The sequence below is a fragment of the Ictalurus furcatus genome, chromosome 2 (genome assembly GCF_023375685.1).
Source record: "Ictalurus furcatus strain D&B chromosome 2, Billie_1.0, whole genome shotgun sequence".
NCBI lineage: Eukaryota > Metazoa > Chordata > Actinopteri > Siluriformes > Ictaluridae > Ictalurus > Ictalurus furcatus.
In genome coordinates, this window is record NC_071256.1 from 11280567 (window position 1) to 11299131 (window position 18565).

An 18565-nucleotide genomic window follows, 5' to 3' on the forward strand; every position below is an offset into this window, starting at 1 on the left:
TGATGTCTGTTGATAAATGAGACCTTTTAGCTGTACTCATATTTAATGCACGTTAATCGAAGAGGCTGATTTTGCGTCGAATTTCTGCAATCGCACAATCGCAATGTCCTGGAGGGACTGATGAGACCAAATAAGTAGAACACTATGCCAACGGCACGGATGACAAGTCTAGTCCATCTCTTTACTAATTTGTATGTCTCAAACACCTTGAAGATATACTTCAAACCAAAAAAGCGACTGATGAAAGATTACTTCAGATATTTGACCTTGCTGTGACATTTACCCTGTTTGGATGGGTTTCCAAAATCTAATCAGTTCATCAGCTGGTTACGATGCTAATTCCATATGAATCCCACAAAACATTTAACGACTTGTTCTTGAGATATTGCGCTAACGAGAATATCGGACAATTGGCCTTGAGCTCCTGAACATGAAAATGCAACATCTCTATATGACAAACAGGAAGGGTTAGGCTTAGAGAGTACACCTTGGTATTTTTAGGTGTTCGTGTGGCAAACTTTATTTAACTGAAATAACCTCGCACAACCAAACTGTTCAACATAAACGGGGCTTTCAATTGAAAAACAAATCACAGGTGAAAAAGTTCAGGCTTGTGTATGATGTTTTAGTACTTGATTTCACGACAAATGTATCCAGGTAACTGCAAGTACATTTGAAGGTTTTCAAGATTCCTTATGGCTGTTTATTTGTTGACGTGAAAGTGCAAATGTCAGAAGAGCTCAGTCTTTGGTCAGCGATGTTATTATGGGAGAATTTGGTTGTGTATCTTCAGGGGGAAAAAAAACCCCCAAACATTTGTATATAAAAAATAATAATAATAATAATCAAAAAAAAAAACGTTGGTTCAATTTGTTATTTCAGTCTCCACCCCGAAGGAGAGTGGAACTGTGTGAACTCACACTGTGTGAACTAGCTTTGAAAATGTTCAAAGGGGAACATTCTATTGACAACAAAACAATACCATGTTTGAAAAAAGGAAAAACAAACAAAAAGAAATGGATCAAACTTGGATAAAAGATAAAAGAGCATGTGTATTTGTGAAAGATCTGGCCAAGAGGAAGCATATACCGCATGTATGGTGAACACGAGGTGCCAGTGACCGATCCTTGAGTGACACCTTGTGTGACGGAGCAGTAGAGCAGGGAAAGGCTGCATTGGAACGGATTAAAGAGACTGTTGGTAGTGAGATAATGAAGAGGAAACCGCTCTTTCTAGCAGTTTGGACAGAAATGTAAAATTAGAAATTTGATCTGTAATTAGAATATTCTTCAGGGTCAGCGCTAGTAGAGTAAACTTGGTTTCCATTGTTTTTTTATGGTGTGAAAAAACTTTGTTATAAACCTTGGTCATTTAGCCATTTATTAAATATAAACTACCGCTATTATTATTATTATTTATTGTTTTTACCATTGAAACTGTGAGACCACACATGCTGTGACTTAAATTATTATTATTTTTTTAAATCACAATAGTTCAAGAGATTTCATGTGAACTTTAATCAAGCCATTGCACAAGCTCTGTCTAGTGTAAAGTCTGCTTTAAATGGGCTTGATGATGTCACACTACAGGTGCATGAATTTTGTTATACAGATATGCTATTTTGTTATATGGGTGTGAATACAGGCATGAATTTTGTATGCTCCATAGAGGACTTTATGAATTTTTTTTAAATGACAAAATTGAAAACACTGGACTAAAACATTAAATGTAGTAATTCAAACAATTTTATAACCAGTTGTGTAAAGACCAAAGCAAAGCTAGTTACGACTATAGGATGGGAGTTGCTGAAATGAGGACTAGAATGAAGCTTTCATTTATGCAGTAACACTTCAAGGATCCTTCACTGACATCATGTGCAGACTCAGCTGAAGATCATGTAGATAATATTACGAGGATAATGTGCATTACGCTCAGAAACAATGCCAAGCTAAGAAATATTACCCTGTTGCATGTATGGCTGCAACAACTAATCGATAATAATCTATAATTAAAATAATTGACAACGAGTTTCATTATGGATTAGTTGGGCCTGTGACGTCACTGTGGATAACCCCAGGCACCCCAGCTTGTAGACAATCAGTTGTTTTTTGTTTTCAAAATATAATGTTAATATTTTTTAAAATCCTTTGCACAATATATAGCATAGCGCACACAGATATATTTAATACCTTTTCTATAGCCTTAAGTTTGCAGGACAACATTGGGCAGAATGTGAAATAACGTATTTGTAAAAATTCAATCCAATTAATCGATTAATCGAGAAATAATGGAAATATTCATGGATTATCAAAATAATTAGTTATTATCAAAATAACTAGTTGCAGGATACAGAGACAGAAGCTTAAGTTTTTGACTTCAGTAAAACTTCTCAGTCATTATAAAATACTACTAATGAGCTTCAAAAGCACTGAAAGGTCTCACTCCACAGTATCCGAGTGAATTCTGGTCTATTATGTTCTGACACGTCTGCTTCTATAAATGAGTATTGAGATGACCATGATCTGAAGAAGATAATCACGAGTGAAAAAGAAAGGGAGGAAATATTACATCGCTTACAACCAGAAATCCGTTACCTGAATGTGGTCATGTTTGGTTGGTTCTGGAAACGCTCCTGCCACTGGTGCTGCATGCAGAAACTAGGTGTCCCCTGCACACAGCAAGGGCTCATGTGAAGGGCCCTTCTTCCATGCAAGGACCCCGGGAAAAGGCTGCCTTCTTGCTGGTTCCCATTACAGCACTCAGGCTCTTGAAAAGGGCAACAGGGAGAAGAATGATTTGGAAGAGAGGTGGGCAACAGCTTTGGAGAATTGAACTGTGACAAAAACGCTGAGCATCGGGATGTGGACGACATTGATGGTTGGATAGAGCAGTTCTGCTTGACACTATTTTGGCTAGGTGGTTCAATTTTAGACATTGTTCTCGCTTTCTGCTCTAGATTCTCATTGGTCTCCAGTGTAGACTCGGCAACAGAGCTGGCAGGCTCACTTGGCGTAGTAGCACTCATGCTTTGAGGGACTCCACCATTATTGAGTGGCGGAAGGTTAATAGAAGCCTCAGTCAGATCCATAGGGCTTGTATCCTTCACCTGAAAATCAAGATGACAAAAAATAAATAAATAATCACTTGCCATTATATGGTTCAATTTACTGTTTCATTCAAGAGAAGACAGAAGAAAGCAAACCAAAAAAAAAAAGAAAACACTGTAAAAGACAATCTTGCTCCCATCATCAATAGCATATATATGTTATTGAAATAAAGTATCATCCATCCATCCATCCATCCATCCTTCCTTCAGGGTCACGGGAAAACCTGGAGCCTATCCAAGGAAGCATCGGGCACAAGGTGGGGTACACCCTGGACAGGGTGCCAATCCATCGCAGGGCACACTCACATACACATTCACACACCCATTCATACACTACGGACAATTTGGACATGCCAATCAGCCTACCATGAATGTCTTTGGTCTGGGGGAGGAAACCGGAGTACCTGGAGGAAACCTCCGCAGCACGGGGAGAACATGCAAACTCCACACACACAGGGCCACGGTGGGAATTAAGTATAATTTATATATTAATTTAGTATTCTTCCCCCTTTCTTTTAGCAATCTAAATTAGGACTAGCATTTCATTTTTGAGTGCTCACACTAAATAAACAGGGTACACTGGTGTTGATTCTAAATCCACCTGCGTCCAATTGCATGCTTGAACAACAAGTCCCTCTGACTTTGGCAGGTCTCACAGCTAAAACAGTAGATCAGATAAGTCCTGTGATTATTTGTACCAGGGAACTGGCCATGAAGCTTTGAAAGGAAGTTGCTAGGAGGAAAAAGATGGACGTGACTAAACATCACCAAGATCAGGCCAATCTGAGTGCTCGGGACAGAAGGGCAATTGTCATTAAAGTGTCCATGAATCCAGCTACAACACTGAAATATGAGAACCTTTGAACCTAATCAGCTCTTCATAAATCAGGCATCTATAGAAAAGTGTCCAGAAGGAAGCCACTTCTGAGAAAGGCCAAGTTTGAAAATCTGAGAGCATTTGGAATAAGATTTTGTGGTCTGATGAGACTAAAGTTGAGCCATTTGGTGTAAACGACCTAAAACACATATCCAACTCAACAAAGGCATGGCTTCAGATAAAGGAGATCAACGTTTTGGAATGGCCCAGTCAGAGCCCACATCTAAATCCTATTAAAAAACAATTTAAAAAAACAGTGGATTGACTTTGAGACCGCTGTGTACAGGAGATCCCCTTGCAAATTTGCACCTCTGATGTTTCACTTAACTTGGCAAGCAATAAAAGCTTGCAGAAAGCAGGCTCTATAACCATAGAGATGTAAATATCGGTTCATTATCCGTTCTTAGCTGATACACAAAGCTAGGATACTATTATTGTGTCAAAAATGGAAAAAGGAGGATATGAATTGATATAAATTGAAATGTATATAAAAAGTTTTACGGAGGACACTTGTCCAGAAGGGACCCGTGTCTTTTGAGAAGATATATCCTGCTGTATCAGTCCTGAAATGACCTTAACATCGTGATCATCATACGGAGTCCTCAAAGATGCTCAGCGTTCCTTTGATGACGGGATGGAAGACATGAAACAAAAGGCATAAATGTCCATATTTACAGGTATCATTCGTATTCACTTGAGTTATAGAAGTGTTCACAATCTTTTGCTGCATAATCATCATGCAGGACTCCTGACACCTAGAAGCATGAATTATTTTTTTTTTTTGCTGATGTGGTCAGGCTTCAAGGGAGACATCTTAGCTTTAATCATACAGCTGTACTGAAGAGCATTACTTGCACTATAATTATAGAGATGATGTTAGTAAGAGCAGCAGCCAGAGAGCACTCTAACTACTGGTGTTAAAGCGCTTCTATATATGCAGGTTTTAAGAACTTTCTTGAAACTAAAAACTGACACGGTGCATTTTCTTTACTTGCCACTACATGTGTTTGTTTTTGTTTAGGGACCTATTTGCATTGGATCTGCCAGCAATCCTGATCAGGAAGTAACAAAAAAAAAAAAAAAAAAAAAAAAAGGAATATCGGAAGACTATAGCATTAGAGATGTGCATACACGCATTAGAAAGGACTAGCGATAGAAATATCAGTATAGTTTTGGTAGAGGAAGGTCTGGGATATTATCGTCCCTACACAATGTTACATTGCCACGATGCCTAATGACATTTATCGCCAATTACATTATATTACCAGATCTGCCAACTGTTATACATTTTGCCTTGAAGCGCTACAAAAACACTGTACTGCGCTAGTGTTAGAGAGTTAATGGGTTAATGTTTAGGTGCACTGCATTGTGGGTATTGTAGTTTTGGGGGTGGGGTTGGGAACATGAGTGTTCATGAGCTGCAGGGAGAGACCGTGTCTCTCGCAAGGCCGAATGTTTTTCTTATTTTTGTCTGTGGAAGTAAAACTGAATAGAATAAATGCCACCCATTATAGCAGCTCTCAGAGAACAGCTCTCAGAGCCTTCTGAGCCCGGTGTGGAGGCGCAAAAAAAAAAAAAAAAAAAAAAAAAAAATTCAGGAAAGGTAACACAAAGTATGAGTTATCACTCAAAAGTGCAGTCTTCATCTCTTTAAGTAGAAGATGAGTCAATCAACATGCGAATCTGGAATGATCTGCATGTTTTGGGAGCTTTCTGATATTAACAGACACTTCCTGGAAGCCCCACCCGCTTTCCCCAAACTCATCCCTCGCGTTCTGTCACGGTAAACGGAGAAAGAAGATTTGACATCAGTTAACAATATTTATTAAAATGGGCCTCTCATGTGCTCCTGCTCAACACTGTAAACAGCTTCAACAGTGAAAATGTCGACCACCTGAACATTAAATTATGCCGTTATTTTTTTTCTAACTGTTTACTGTGCATTACTGCAAAATCGTTAGTGTTGTGCTTTTGTGATAACATGACTACGCCGACCCTACTCTCCTTAAACCTGAAATGATGGAAATGTTTATTTTCCTGCCTCTTTAGGCTAGTGGTTCTTTACAATTAAACCATTTACGGCAATATTTTGAACTGGAAATAGCGATCAGGAAAAAATAAAATAGTGCACAAATCTACTTCCAACATTTGAACTAAAAGGCCACTGGTTGGAGTCAGTTACAATAATTAAGTATAAACTGCAGTCAAATATTTCAGTTGTCTGATATTATACATTAAAGTTATATATTAGCATCATCAAATTAATACACACATTTAACCTTCATTTGCACCCATTTCCATCACTGGTTTTAGAATAGGAGAGGGTTACATCGTATAGTTTGGGTCTTAGTTCAACGGTTTCAATCCAGACAGGATGGAGATACTGGAGCGTTGTCTGGGGTTCAGTTTACCGTTTTTGCTTTACTCATGGATGAGTATGTCCCAATCAAAATAACCTTTTGAACAGGCGAGTTTCAAAATATCGTGCAGTCACTTAAGTAAACAGAGAGGATCAATGTGGAATCAGTCACGTTGGGGCTTGTGGATAGGATATAAATTTGTATGTCACTTTCATAATAGTCAAATCCTCACCCATATGTCCTAGTTATATATCCAGGAGGCAGCATATAAATGCAGTGGGGGGGGGGGGGGGGGGGGTGTTGGGCCCTGAAAGTTCTTTGTTTAAAAAGATCTGTGCCAGATCGACTTAGGTTATAAGGGCTCTCAAAAATGTTCCACCTGGTTCTTTTAGGATCTGGAGACACAACAGCAGTTTTTAGTTACAAAGGGACAAAGCATACTGCAGGACAGTTGGCATACTGCAGGACAATCAGTACGCTTACATGAACAACAACAATCCAATATTAACCCGATTAAGACAATACTCTGATTAAGAAACTACCATGGAAACAGCAATTTTTTTATTACCTTAATCTGACTAAAGTCATACTCGAAGTAAACACAAATCGAATTAAGATGTGTAGAGTATTCCTGTTTTAGTCGCATTATCGACGTGTATTACAGACATGTACACACCTTAATCACACTATTAACATCGTGTGGGAGTTTTCACCGCATTTTGTGATAGGACATGTACACACACGGCAGTGCGCAACCGTTTTACGGCAAACAAGAGAGCACGGCTGCGTCCCAAACCGCATACTTACCGCACTTACAGTAAGTGAAATACATGTATCTCAGCTACTATATAGTTGGTAAGGACGCGGTTTTGAACGCAGTCCACGGTTTCAAGCAGTTGTCTATTTGCACATACAGCATGACAAATAATTAACTGCCCTTGAAGCTTTCGTAAATTTAAAAATGAAACACCCAAAACTGTATACGGTACCATAACGAAGACGAACTGTATGTCAATACGTGAAATTCTGGAGGGAACATCGGACGGCGTGGCGTGGTGATATAATGACGTGTACTGTTAATCGATCTATGTTCTATAACATGTAAAACGGGTACATGAAAGGAATATTCTAAAAGCGACTCATGTAAACACCTTAATCACAATATTGTCTTATTCAGAATAAGCTCAATAATTAGATTACTGCTGTCCATGTAAACGTAGTCAATATTTTAGACATTACGTAGCGACGGGGTTAAGAGAGCAAGTAGAGGCCATCATATTGGAAATCAGAAAAGATTGTTGTGACGCTAGATAGACAGGCGGAGGGAGAATATTATTTATATTTATACACACACACACACACACACACACACACACACACACACACACGGAAAATCACTGGGGTCAGAGGCAGGAATGAAGCAAATATTATTATTAACAGCTTACTTCCCCCCAATGAGTCTTCATTTATTATACGAGAATAACATGATGACTTAAGAGCATTGTTGTAGTCAAATAATAATGTTCATATATTTGTTAATGCACAGTTAGCAAGGCCAGATATTTATACTGACGCCCTTTGGCTGCAAGAGTGCCCAGATCTTTTGTGAACCAAGGAGACGATTTAGTAAAAGAGATGAAATGCTCTTTCAAGAGCGCAACCTGGTCCAAGATGGAAAAATACCTACTGCGGAAAGAATCAACACAGATGACCAGTCACTGACAGAGCGGCCAGTTATAGACTTGATGGAGTGGTGCTCACTTTTTCTGCGCAGCAGAACTACCAGGTTTGTGTGATATAACGATTTAATAGTCGCTACATTAGTACATTATTTTCAGTGACATTTACTCCGAATACATTAGATCACCAGACCTGTCAACTTTTACACAGGAGCGCAATTTAACGTCCGAGTACGCTAGTGCGAGTCATCACTCAAAAATACCTCACTGTCATTTATAGCTGGACCTTCTTTTGTATACGAGTCTGATGTACGAGTCAGAATTCTGCCTGACAGTTCTGATGTCTGCTTTAAAATGCCATGTTTTCGATCATTTTTACTTACGCAACAATATGGCTGCAATTTTTCTTTAACAGCAAAGGCCTTTCTAAATATTAAGGTCAGTGCTTTCATTAAGTTCGAGGTGGGGTTTTTTTTTTATGTTTATGACTCAAATTCATTAAACTAAAGTAAGACAGTTTCACAAAAGGTCTGTGCGTCAAAGGTCTTTCAAAATTAAGTTCTACATCTAAACAAATTACCCATTAAGAGACGGGACTACTTTTTGTGAATACCACAAAACCTTCGGAAAGCTTAATTAACCAGAATTACTTTCTACTGTATTGTTCCTTTGTTCAAAAGATTCTATAACCATATAGAAACAACCTCTGGTCAGACTCATGGTCTCATGTCAGTCATCCTAAAAGCTTTCGCTCCTAAGACAATAATGGGTGTCTCTTTTTAATTAATGTCACAAATATACACAGTGTAAATGACTACTGCCTTAGAGAAAATCTAACCAAGAAATCCCCTTAGACTTCCATTATTAGGAAATTTCATGTACATGGATATTTGTTCTTTTGTCAGTACAGAGACCCATGTTGAAATCCCATATAATGCCAGTGTATTTATGAAATATTTTTGACTTGCAAAATTTTTGTAAAAATTGCACACACCATTTAGACCCCAAATCAGAAATATGAGGAGAGAGAGAGAGACAAAACAAATGGCAGGCAGGTAAGGAAACAAATATCTCAGGTTTTAAGTGGTTAAATGAGTAGAGTTGAATAAGATTTGAATGGTTTTTATTTTAGTTTATCAAAGCTCTGCCCCCAAAACTTACAGCGGTGCAATTAAACAATATCGCACAAGCAAGAGTGCGTTTACACTGAATATCGGCACGGCTGTGATTCGGCTATAAGCATGAGCAAGATATTCAGTAGAACCCCACTCTTACTCATGCGATATTGCTTTTATACAACAGTTCTAGAAACAAGAAATTACTATCAAGTGAGTGACATTTCAGACACAATGTGGACAAATGTTCTGTTTATTTTTTTGCAGACATAGATCCTGAAGAAGCCAAACTCACTTTATAGCAGATCATCAGCTAGTGCACTAGGGATGCAACTAACAATTATTCTCATGATTGATTAATCAGCAGATTTTTTTTCTTTGAGTAATCAAATTGGGGAGGAAAACATTCAGTACCATTTTTTCCATTTATTGAAAATAAAATCCACAAACTGAATGTTGCAAACATAAACCCTCTTATATAAAACTTGTTAAAGTTTTATAATTTCATAACTGTTTGTCCAATTATATTATTTATAATTACATAAAAATTTGGATTTTATATAGAAATTCGTATCTATATGTATAAATATACATACATACATACATACATACATATATATATATAAAATAATGTGTGTGTGTATATATATATATATATATATATATATATATATATATATATATATATATATATATATATATATATATATATACACATACATACACACACACACACACACACATACATATATATATATACACACACATTATTTTATATATATATATATATATATATATATATATATATATATATATACACACACACACACACACACACACACACACACACATACATATATATACACACACATATATACACACATTATTATATATATATATTTATATATGTGCATTATTTTAATGGAAAAAAGCACATATAATTCAACTACAGTCCTAAATTAATAATAAAATCTAACTGCACCTTGTGGTTTCTGTTACTCACTGCCTTTAAATATTATTTTACTTGTGTTTACTTTGATCATACCATTTTAATTAGACATTACCGATCTTACTCCCGCTACACTGTTGATCACCACGTCTACACTGCAAAGGAGGAGCAAGACGGCCTCGTTACGAATAGATCACTTCCGTTATAATAAACGACAGAAGTTACACTGCAAGCACGCAAATACTGCATATAAATCACAAACTGGAATTAAACTAAATCGTTCAAGCCAGACGCACCAGTTTCCCCAGCCCCTTAAACAGTGGAGCATTCTGGATATAAACATGTTTGTGCTCGTGCATCACTGTCGTGCTTCCATGCTACACAGGCTCCATTCTGCAATGTTTACAGGTTACAATCTTCTCCGCGACATTTCATTTAAAATGCTACCCTGCTTTACGCCGCTGTCTGATGGTGACTGAGGCAACGTTGGGTACGTGCGTTTTCCGTCATACGCTGTCAACTGAGAAATGGCTTATACTTCCGGTTAGTAGTTTTTTTAAAAAAACACCAGTGTTTCATTTGAGACGATATGACCCTTCTAAAATTCATACACTAGACGATAGAGTACACAGTGCACAGGGTAAGTGTGTAGTATGTCATTTGGGACACATCTTTAGTATTTACTCTCCAATGCGTGTTTTCGGAACGGAAGTAACTTAAGCAGTAAATGTACCCTGTGCCGTGCACAGACTGACTTATTGATTAGTTGTTGCAGCTCTATAGCGCAAATTGACTTGCATATTCCTGTTAAAGGTACTGCCGGTGAAATCAGCTTTCACATTTTAAGCCAAAAGTTATATTCCTGAAAATGATCCTTTGCCATGTCCGCTGATGATGTTGCAAACTCTACTGTAGTAATTAGGAAGTGGAATTTTTACCTGGCGAACACAGACGAGTGGAGTGAAGCACACAGTGAAACGTCGCAGTGCGGTTATAGGAAATGTAGTTACTCTTGAAAAAACCAATCAAATTAGTGGCCCGAAACTAATGCCACTTTTCCACTGCACGGTACAACTCGACTCACTTTTGGGGGGGGGGTTTCCACTGTGGATAGCACCTGGTACTTTTTTCAGCACCACCTCGGTCGAGGTTCCGAGCCCATACCAAATGTGAGCCACACACTGAGTGAGTAGGGAATTCTACTTAAGGAGTGGTTCTGCATTTTGCCTGAATAAATGTGTGTCATCTAATACATACTTTGTGTACGGTAATATTCTATTAATTGAAAATTCTGCATCGTTTATCTCATTACAGATAAAATTACAACAAAGGTTTCTGTCTTACAGATTACAACAACGATTGTAACAATCTACAATACTGTACACTGTTACATCTCGCTTGTTACTGATTTCCAAACAGGCATTTACCGATGTCACTCCTGTCGCGGCTGAATCTAACTTAGTCACATAGAGCACTACGTAGGTTCTAGAACACCGTTATTTTACATCCTTAATAGGGTCCGTGTTCAGTGAACAGAAAAGGCATTTGGAATACGGCCTGACCATGTATTTATACAGGGCTTCGATAATACAACATTATTCCTGCATGAAGGCGAGTGGAAGACGGCACCCATGTTGACGCGGCACCAAACTGCAGTGGAAAAGCAAGCTCAGAAAAGTAAAGCGAGCCGAGTCGTACCGTACCATACCGTGCAGTGGAAAAGTGGCTTTAAGTGTTGTCTCACTGGAGTTACCATTAGCGAGGACTGTCATAACATCACTTAGTTAAAGCTCTATCAACATGCAACTTCTCCTCATAATGATTTATAATGAAGTGTTGGGGGCGTGGCTACACAATGATTGATAAGAAGACAATACAAAAACACAAACATATATTCCGGACAGGAGGCCAGGTTTCCAAACTGAGGTAGGGAATAGACTTGTTCTGAGACCATGCCTACCAGTTATTATTTTATCATTTCCACAAATAAGAAATGAAGAATATTAACTATTGCACCTTTAACACTTTGTATCCTTTTATTTAAAACTAGACAGAAGCTTGGAATCTGAGACCAAAGAGAGAAAAAAAATGCTTCCCTTGTGTGGGTTTGAGAAAGAAACAGACTTAAGTGAAAAACGTCAGAAAGTTGAACAGACTTAACTCAATTCACAAAAAGATGCACAAGTGTAGTGGTGTGTGTGTGTGTTGGGTTCTTATGTCTTAAACGCACTTCCCGAACTGGGAGCAAAGATTCAGCGATATGAAGAAAAACAGCTCTCTTCCACTCGGATTATTTACCTTCCAAGAGTCGACAAACTTTCAGCACAAACACTGCAGGCGGTTCACACAGTCCTCGATTTATTTGTTGGTTTGTTTGTTTTCTTTCTTTAATAGCGGGTTACACTGTAGCATTTCAGCTTGAATATCTGGAAGTGTTATCTTTTGATGAGCATTTCCTCAGAACAATGACGCGCACGAGACGGATTAAAGACGATTCATAAATCGTTACCTGGATCTTTGTTGCCAGAAATTGTTGTCAGAGTTGAAGTTGTTTTTTTTTTTGTTGTTGTTGTTGTTTTCTTTTCTTTTCTTTCTTTCTTTTTTAAATGTATTTATTTTGTGCACCTTGGTGGTGAGCTCCACAAGCAGCGGTAGTTTAAAAAAAAAATCAACAAAGGAAAGGTTCTGAATTATTTTCTCGCATTAAAAAAAAAAATCCCATTGACACTCACACACAGTGTCCTAATGGTGCTGTGAGAGATTCAGAAACACGTAGGCCCAACGCCATTCCCCACCAGATTCCCCACTGCCTTGTGATTGGCTGTCTACAGCAGCTGTAACGGGAAAGTTCCCATTCTCAACCACTGGAGAGACCGTGGATACCTTCCTCAGTGAGAAGTCTGTAGGCTCTTCCTTCATATCCAACTCCACGCACCTCCTCCTGGAGCTTCCTGGAGTACATGAGGAGGAGTACCAAGTACTACAGTCCCAGTCCCACCCACAACCGCAGCTCTGATTGGGTGCAGACCCCGGAACGTCCCCGTATGTTAGCCCGCCTCAAACGCACTCCCATTGGCTCCCACTGGAGCAGGATGACGTCTAGGGATGTGAGAATGAGGAAGTGATCTTGGATCCAGTGGTTTATTTGTAGTTCTGTGTTTTTCCAGCATTTTCATCACCTGTGTATATGTTGTGAGTGTGTATATAGTGTATATACATAGTGTATATGGTGTCCATAGATAGGGGAAATGAACACTTTTTTAGCCAAATGTAATTTTATTTACATTTAATAATTTCTTTCTTGCAGTATCAGCGTAACAATTCATAACACAACAATTTCTATAATTATAGGAATAAAGTACACTAAGCAAATGTCTCTGCATACTGTAGGGTTAGTATTTGCTTTCTATATTTCCCAGTCTACCTTATTTTCCTGCTTCTTAAGATGTTTAATACGAACACCATTTAATGCCATTAAGTTCCATCAATGCGTCATTTACGCATAGCTGTGGTGTGTTTCATACTTCCATTCATGCATGCTGTCACTGTTCCTCACTCCACTTATTTTTTAAAATATTTTTATTTATCAGGGCCTAAATAACAATTGTGTCTTCGCCAACTTCTACAAAAAAAACAAACAAACAAATAACCTCAAACAAACCAAAGGTCACAAAAAAAAACATGACAGATTTTTAATATGCAGTCATTTTCCCCAAAAATTAAACCAACAGTCAAAAACCAGGTGGGAAAAAATAAGCACATCCTATAATTCAGTAACCTGTAGAACCACCTGACAGTTTATCAGGCTCTCACATCATTTTGGAGAAATTTTGGCCCACGCTTCTTTACAACATTGCTTCAGTCCATTGATGTTTAAGGGCATTCGTTTATAAACAGCTCTCTTAAGATCCCTGGACCTGGCCATTTCAACACCTGATATTTTTCTTCTTTAGCCATTCAGATGTTGATTTGATGGTGTGTTTGGGATCATTGTCCTGTTGCATGACCCAATTTCAGCCCAACTTAAGCTGCTAGACAGATGGCCTCATGCAAGAAAATTCTGGTATAAAGTGGAGTTCATCGTTGTCTCAATGGCTGCAGGTTTCCCAGGCCCCATGGCTGCAAAACAAGCCCAAAACATCACCCCATCACCACCATGCTTCACAGTTGGTATGAGGTGTTTGTGGTGATACGCTGTGTTTCCGCCAAACATGGCGCTGTGCATGATGACCAAACAAAGATCTCCACCTTTGTCTCATCAGTCCAAAGGATATTGTTCCAGAACTTTTTGTGGATTGTTCAGATGCAGTTTTGCAAACAAAGTCATGCACCCTATTCTTATTTTCTTAACCACGCTTCCATGAAAGCAATACTTGTTCAGTCTTTTTCTGATTGTGCTGTCATGAACATAAACATTTAATGTGCTAACAAAGGCCTATAGTTCACATGATGTAGCTCTTAGGTTTTTAAACGGTCTGACCTTGGATTGAATTTGCTGGGACACCCACTCCTGGGAAGACTGGCAACTTGAAGTTGCTCTTCATTTTCAAACAATCCTTCTCACTGTAGAATGGTGAATTTCAAATTGTTTGGAGATGGTCTTGTAACCTTTCCCAGATTGATGAGCAGCAACAATTGTTTCTGCGTGGTTATGGCTAGTGTTCCAGAACTTTATAGACATTGTCACACTTTTTGATAATTAACTAAACTTGTGCACTTCATTAGTAACACCTGGCTGCTAATTACTCTCTTAATGATTGTGGAAGTAGGAAGTGTGTTATTTTTTTACCCACCTGGTTTCTGAATGTTGGTGTACATTTTGGAGAAAACAAATGACTACATATTGAAATCTGTTGTGTTTTTTTGTTGTCAGCTGAGGTTATCCATCCATCCATCCATCTTCAACCGCTTACTCCTTTTCAGGGTCGCGGGGGAACCTGGAGCCTATCCCAGGAGGCATCGGGCACAAGGCGGGGTACACCCTGGATAGGGTGCCAGTCCATTGCAGGGCAACCTGAGGTTATTTGATTGTTTATAGAAGTTGGTGAGGACCACACAATGGTTATTTATTCCCTGATAAATAAAAACATAGAATTGAAGTAATTTTATCTGGCTGTGCCCACTGTAGCCTCAGATTCTTGTTCTTGGCTTGCAGGTGTGGAATTTGATCTTCGGCTGTGGTAGCCTACCTGCCTCACGGTTTGACATGTTGTACATTCTGAGGTGTCTTTCTGCTCACCACAGTTATATGAGTAACCTTCCTGTCAGCTAGAACCAGTCTGGCCATTCTCCGGTAACCCCTCTCATCAATACGCTGTTCCTGTAATCAGTTTAATAGGATTTTTATTTTTATTTTTATGAAGAGTACAAAAGAAAAGACCTTCAGAGAAGCTTTGTAAAAAAAATTCTGTTTACACACAAACTATGTACTTTATTAATAAAACTGCAGGATTAGTGGTGTAGCCTGCATGTCACTGATGTATCTCATCAGTGGACTCCTTACCCCTGTTATAATGCATGGTGCAAGCTTTTTGAATTAATACAATACAAATTATTATTATTATTACTACTACTATAATGATTAAATATAGGCTATAATGACTATTTGTAACTAGTTCTAGTCATTTTGAATAAATTACTATGTACCATATATACAGTATAACTATATACTTTACACATATTGTAAGGCTTATATTCTAACCATAATGGTGTTAAAATGAACAGAGCTGATTCAGAGATTTAACACAGGCAGGTAAACAATTACCAAGCAGTAAAACACTGTACAGTTATGGTACCTTACTTAATTCACACCTAATTCCTCATTTCTGTTACATACCTCCAGATTTTGGCTTTTCCAGGTGCTGTTGCTCTTTTAAATAATATATATTTTGACTGGCATAGGTGTAACTCAAAATAACTTATAACTGGTGATTTCCAGGTGGTTGGGATTCATCGACATGCATGTGAGTACAAGGAAAATCAGTGTTTCTGAAATGTTTGTACATCTAGTGGAAATTTTTTGTTTGGTTTCACACATGCAAACATTTACACATAAGGTTTATTAAAAGACTGATATTAGGCCCAATGTATCCAGGAGTTCTACATTGTTTGTCTTTTCCAGAAACAGCTCCACACCCTAACAGTTACAGTACTTGTATTATATGCAACAACAGAAGCACACAGCAGGATGTGAACTAGATACTAGACACTAGATAGGCTTTGTGTCCAAGTAAAGAAAATCTCTGGACTACACAGCTTTCAAAAGTTTTACTTCCAGGGTTTGCTACACTTTTTTTTTTAGTAGCTGACAATGTTTTTCTTTCATTAGGTTTATGCAAAATAAAAAAGTCTAAATATTGAAAATGACATGAATCACCATTGCATTCACACACACACAAAAAAAAAACAACTTGGACTCCTTGGAGGTTGGAAATTGACAGCAAACTATGAAAACTTGCATAACTTGCAGCTTGCCTGTTGCCAAGATAATCAGATCCTTGCCAGCTTACACCAGGTCCTACTCGGAAGTGCTACTCCCTACAAATAGGAGCTGTTATAACTATGAGCCCTTTTTGGAATGTTTAAATTATGATATATTTATTAACACTCATATGAAGTGTCAGCCAAATTGCATTATGCATAGCGAAATTGTTCAATGCTTTATATCCACACGGTATCATATGTTAATGAATATGTTTTTACATGGTTGTACCATTTAACATACACAATAACATTATACTGTAATTTTGCATCTTGAATGTCTTGAGGCAGCACTGTTGAAATTAATGTGAATTTCCTGATTCTTACAAGAGGAGAATATAAAGGAATATTATATAATCTTCACTTTCTTTTTGCTTGTTGGTGGCTCTATGATAAAGGCTTACTAAATTCCTTCACTATTTAGTAATATGAATATAATGAGTCCTCAAACAGAAATATTGAGTCATTCAATAAATAAATTACTGCAGTATGTGCATGTGATTATGCCTCATAATTTTACATACATGTGAGATTTGGGCCACATCAATTAATGTACAACAGAATTTTGCCACTCTTTTTGCTTGCACAGTGTAACCCATGAATTGATCACTCGTTCAAGATATCAGCATTTTCACTGCCGTTTATAATCATGAGTAGAATAAATAATGGATAGTGTAATAAAGTGGACTTACAAGTGGACTTTGAACTGCATCATGGGTTAATTGATCACATTGTCATGGCAACGCTGTTCATAATATTGCCATTTCTTTTGCAATTTTACACCATGCTGACCAATTTTGATATTATTCTGATTAATCCTCTACAATGGATCACTAATCCTATGTGTATGTAATTATATCCCTTCATTTAACAGACATGAAAATAATCTGATGAAACATCTAGGAGGAGAATTGAAAAGTTTGGTTTATAAACCTGTCCAGTTGGTGGCACTATGAGAATGAATCACTCAGGTCATGTACAGGTATATGTGACTATTCTCCATCATTTAACATACATATCAACCACATCACACAAGGTAAAGTGAAATTATGCCACAACTTTTCTGTTTGTTCCTTAATTGATCGAGTTGACATAGAAACACCATTTAAGCTATAGAATCAAAGATATCTTGCTGACCAAATTTGGTAGGAATATGATTAACAGTGTATGAGGAGGATCTAAAAGATTGTTTAATAATGAATCACTGTAATGGGAAATTTGCTTATGCCTCATCACTGAACATACATGAGGATTTTGTGCCACATTGCGTAATGTACAGTAGAGTTAAGCCTCACTTCCTGTTTGCGTGGCATGACAACACTGTTTGAGAGACCAAAAATGGTATGACTGGTATGAATCTGATGAGGAACGTTCTAGGAGGATTATTTAAAAGCTTGGATACTTTCAAAATGCACATAATCCAAAGTGGCTGACTTCCTGTTGAGTTAATGAATGTGACGGTGAAATTTGGTTGTCAGCTAATTTCAGTTTGATTGGACATGTGGAGTGTGAGTGTGTGTGTGTGTGTGTGTATCTGTGTTTGTTTGTTTTCTGGGCATATACCATAGTTTTTAGAGAAATGAAAAAAACTTACATTTGAAAAGCCATTTACAGTGGGTCTAAGAAAATATAGTGTTTTGATTATATTTAATGCCACTGTAGTAATTTGTTGGTTTCTAATTGCTGTTTATTTACAGAAAATACTTTTTACAGGTTTTGTGCCAGTATTTTACAGTAAAATGGCTGTAGTTATTGAAAAATGCTGATTTTATATATATATATATATATATATATATATATATATATATATATATATATATATATACACATATACATGAATATACCATACTAATTTGATTAACCTACACATTTTATCCATATAAATGTAATTACATATACATTATTAATTATACATTATATATGTATAAAAAAAGATTAATGCTGAAGTCTAGGGGTTAAATACAAATCACAAATAATAATTAAAAAAACACTACTGCAT

At 37.4% G+C, this 18565-nt stretch overlaps 1 protein-coding gene across 2 annotated transcripts in view; it reads right to left on the reverse strand.

The window, feature by feature from the left end:
* The window catches only part of disp1 (dispatched homolog 1 (Drosophila)), a 30568-nt gene extending 17437 nt beyond the window's left edge, over positions 1-13131 (reverse strand). The window contains exons 1-3 of one of the 2 annotated variants that reach the window (XM_053647637.1): positions 12596-13131; positions 12385-12512; positions 2595-3106 (exon numbers count right to left, since the gene is read on the reverse strand). In XM_053647637.1, the coding sequence (XP_053503612.1) occupies positions 2595-3088 (494 nt within the window). In that variant the 5' untranslated portion in view covers positions 3089-3106; positions 12385-12512; positions 12596-13131. The remainder of the gene's footprint in view (positions 1-2594; positions 3107-12384; positions 12513-12595) is intronic. The other variant, XM_053647631.1, reaches the window with a different exon arrangement.
* Between the last annotated feature and the right edge of the window lie 5434 nt (positions 13132-18565).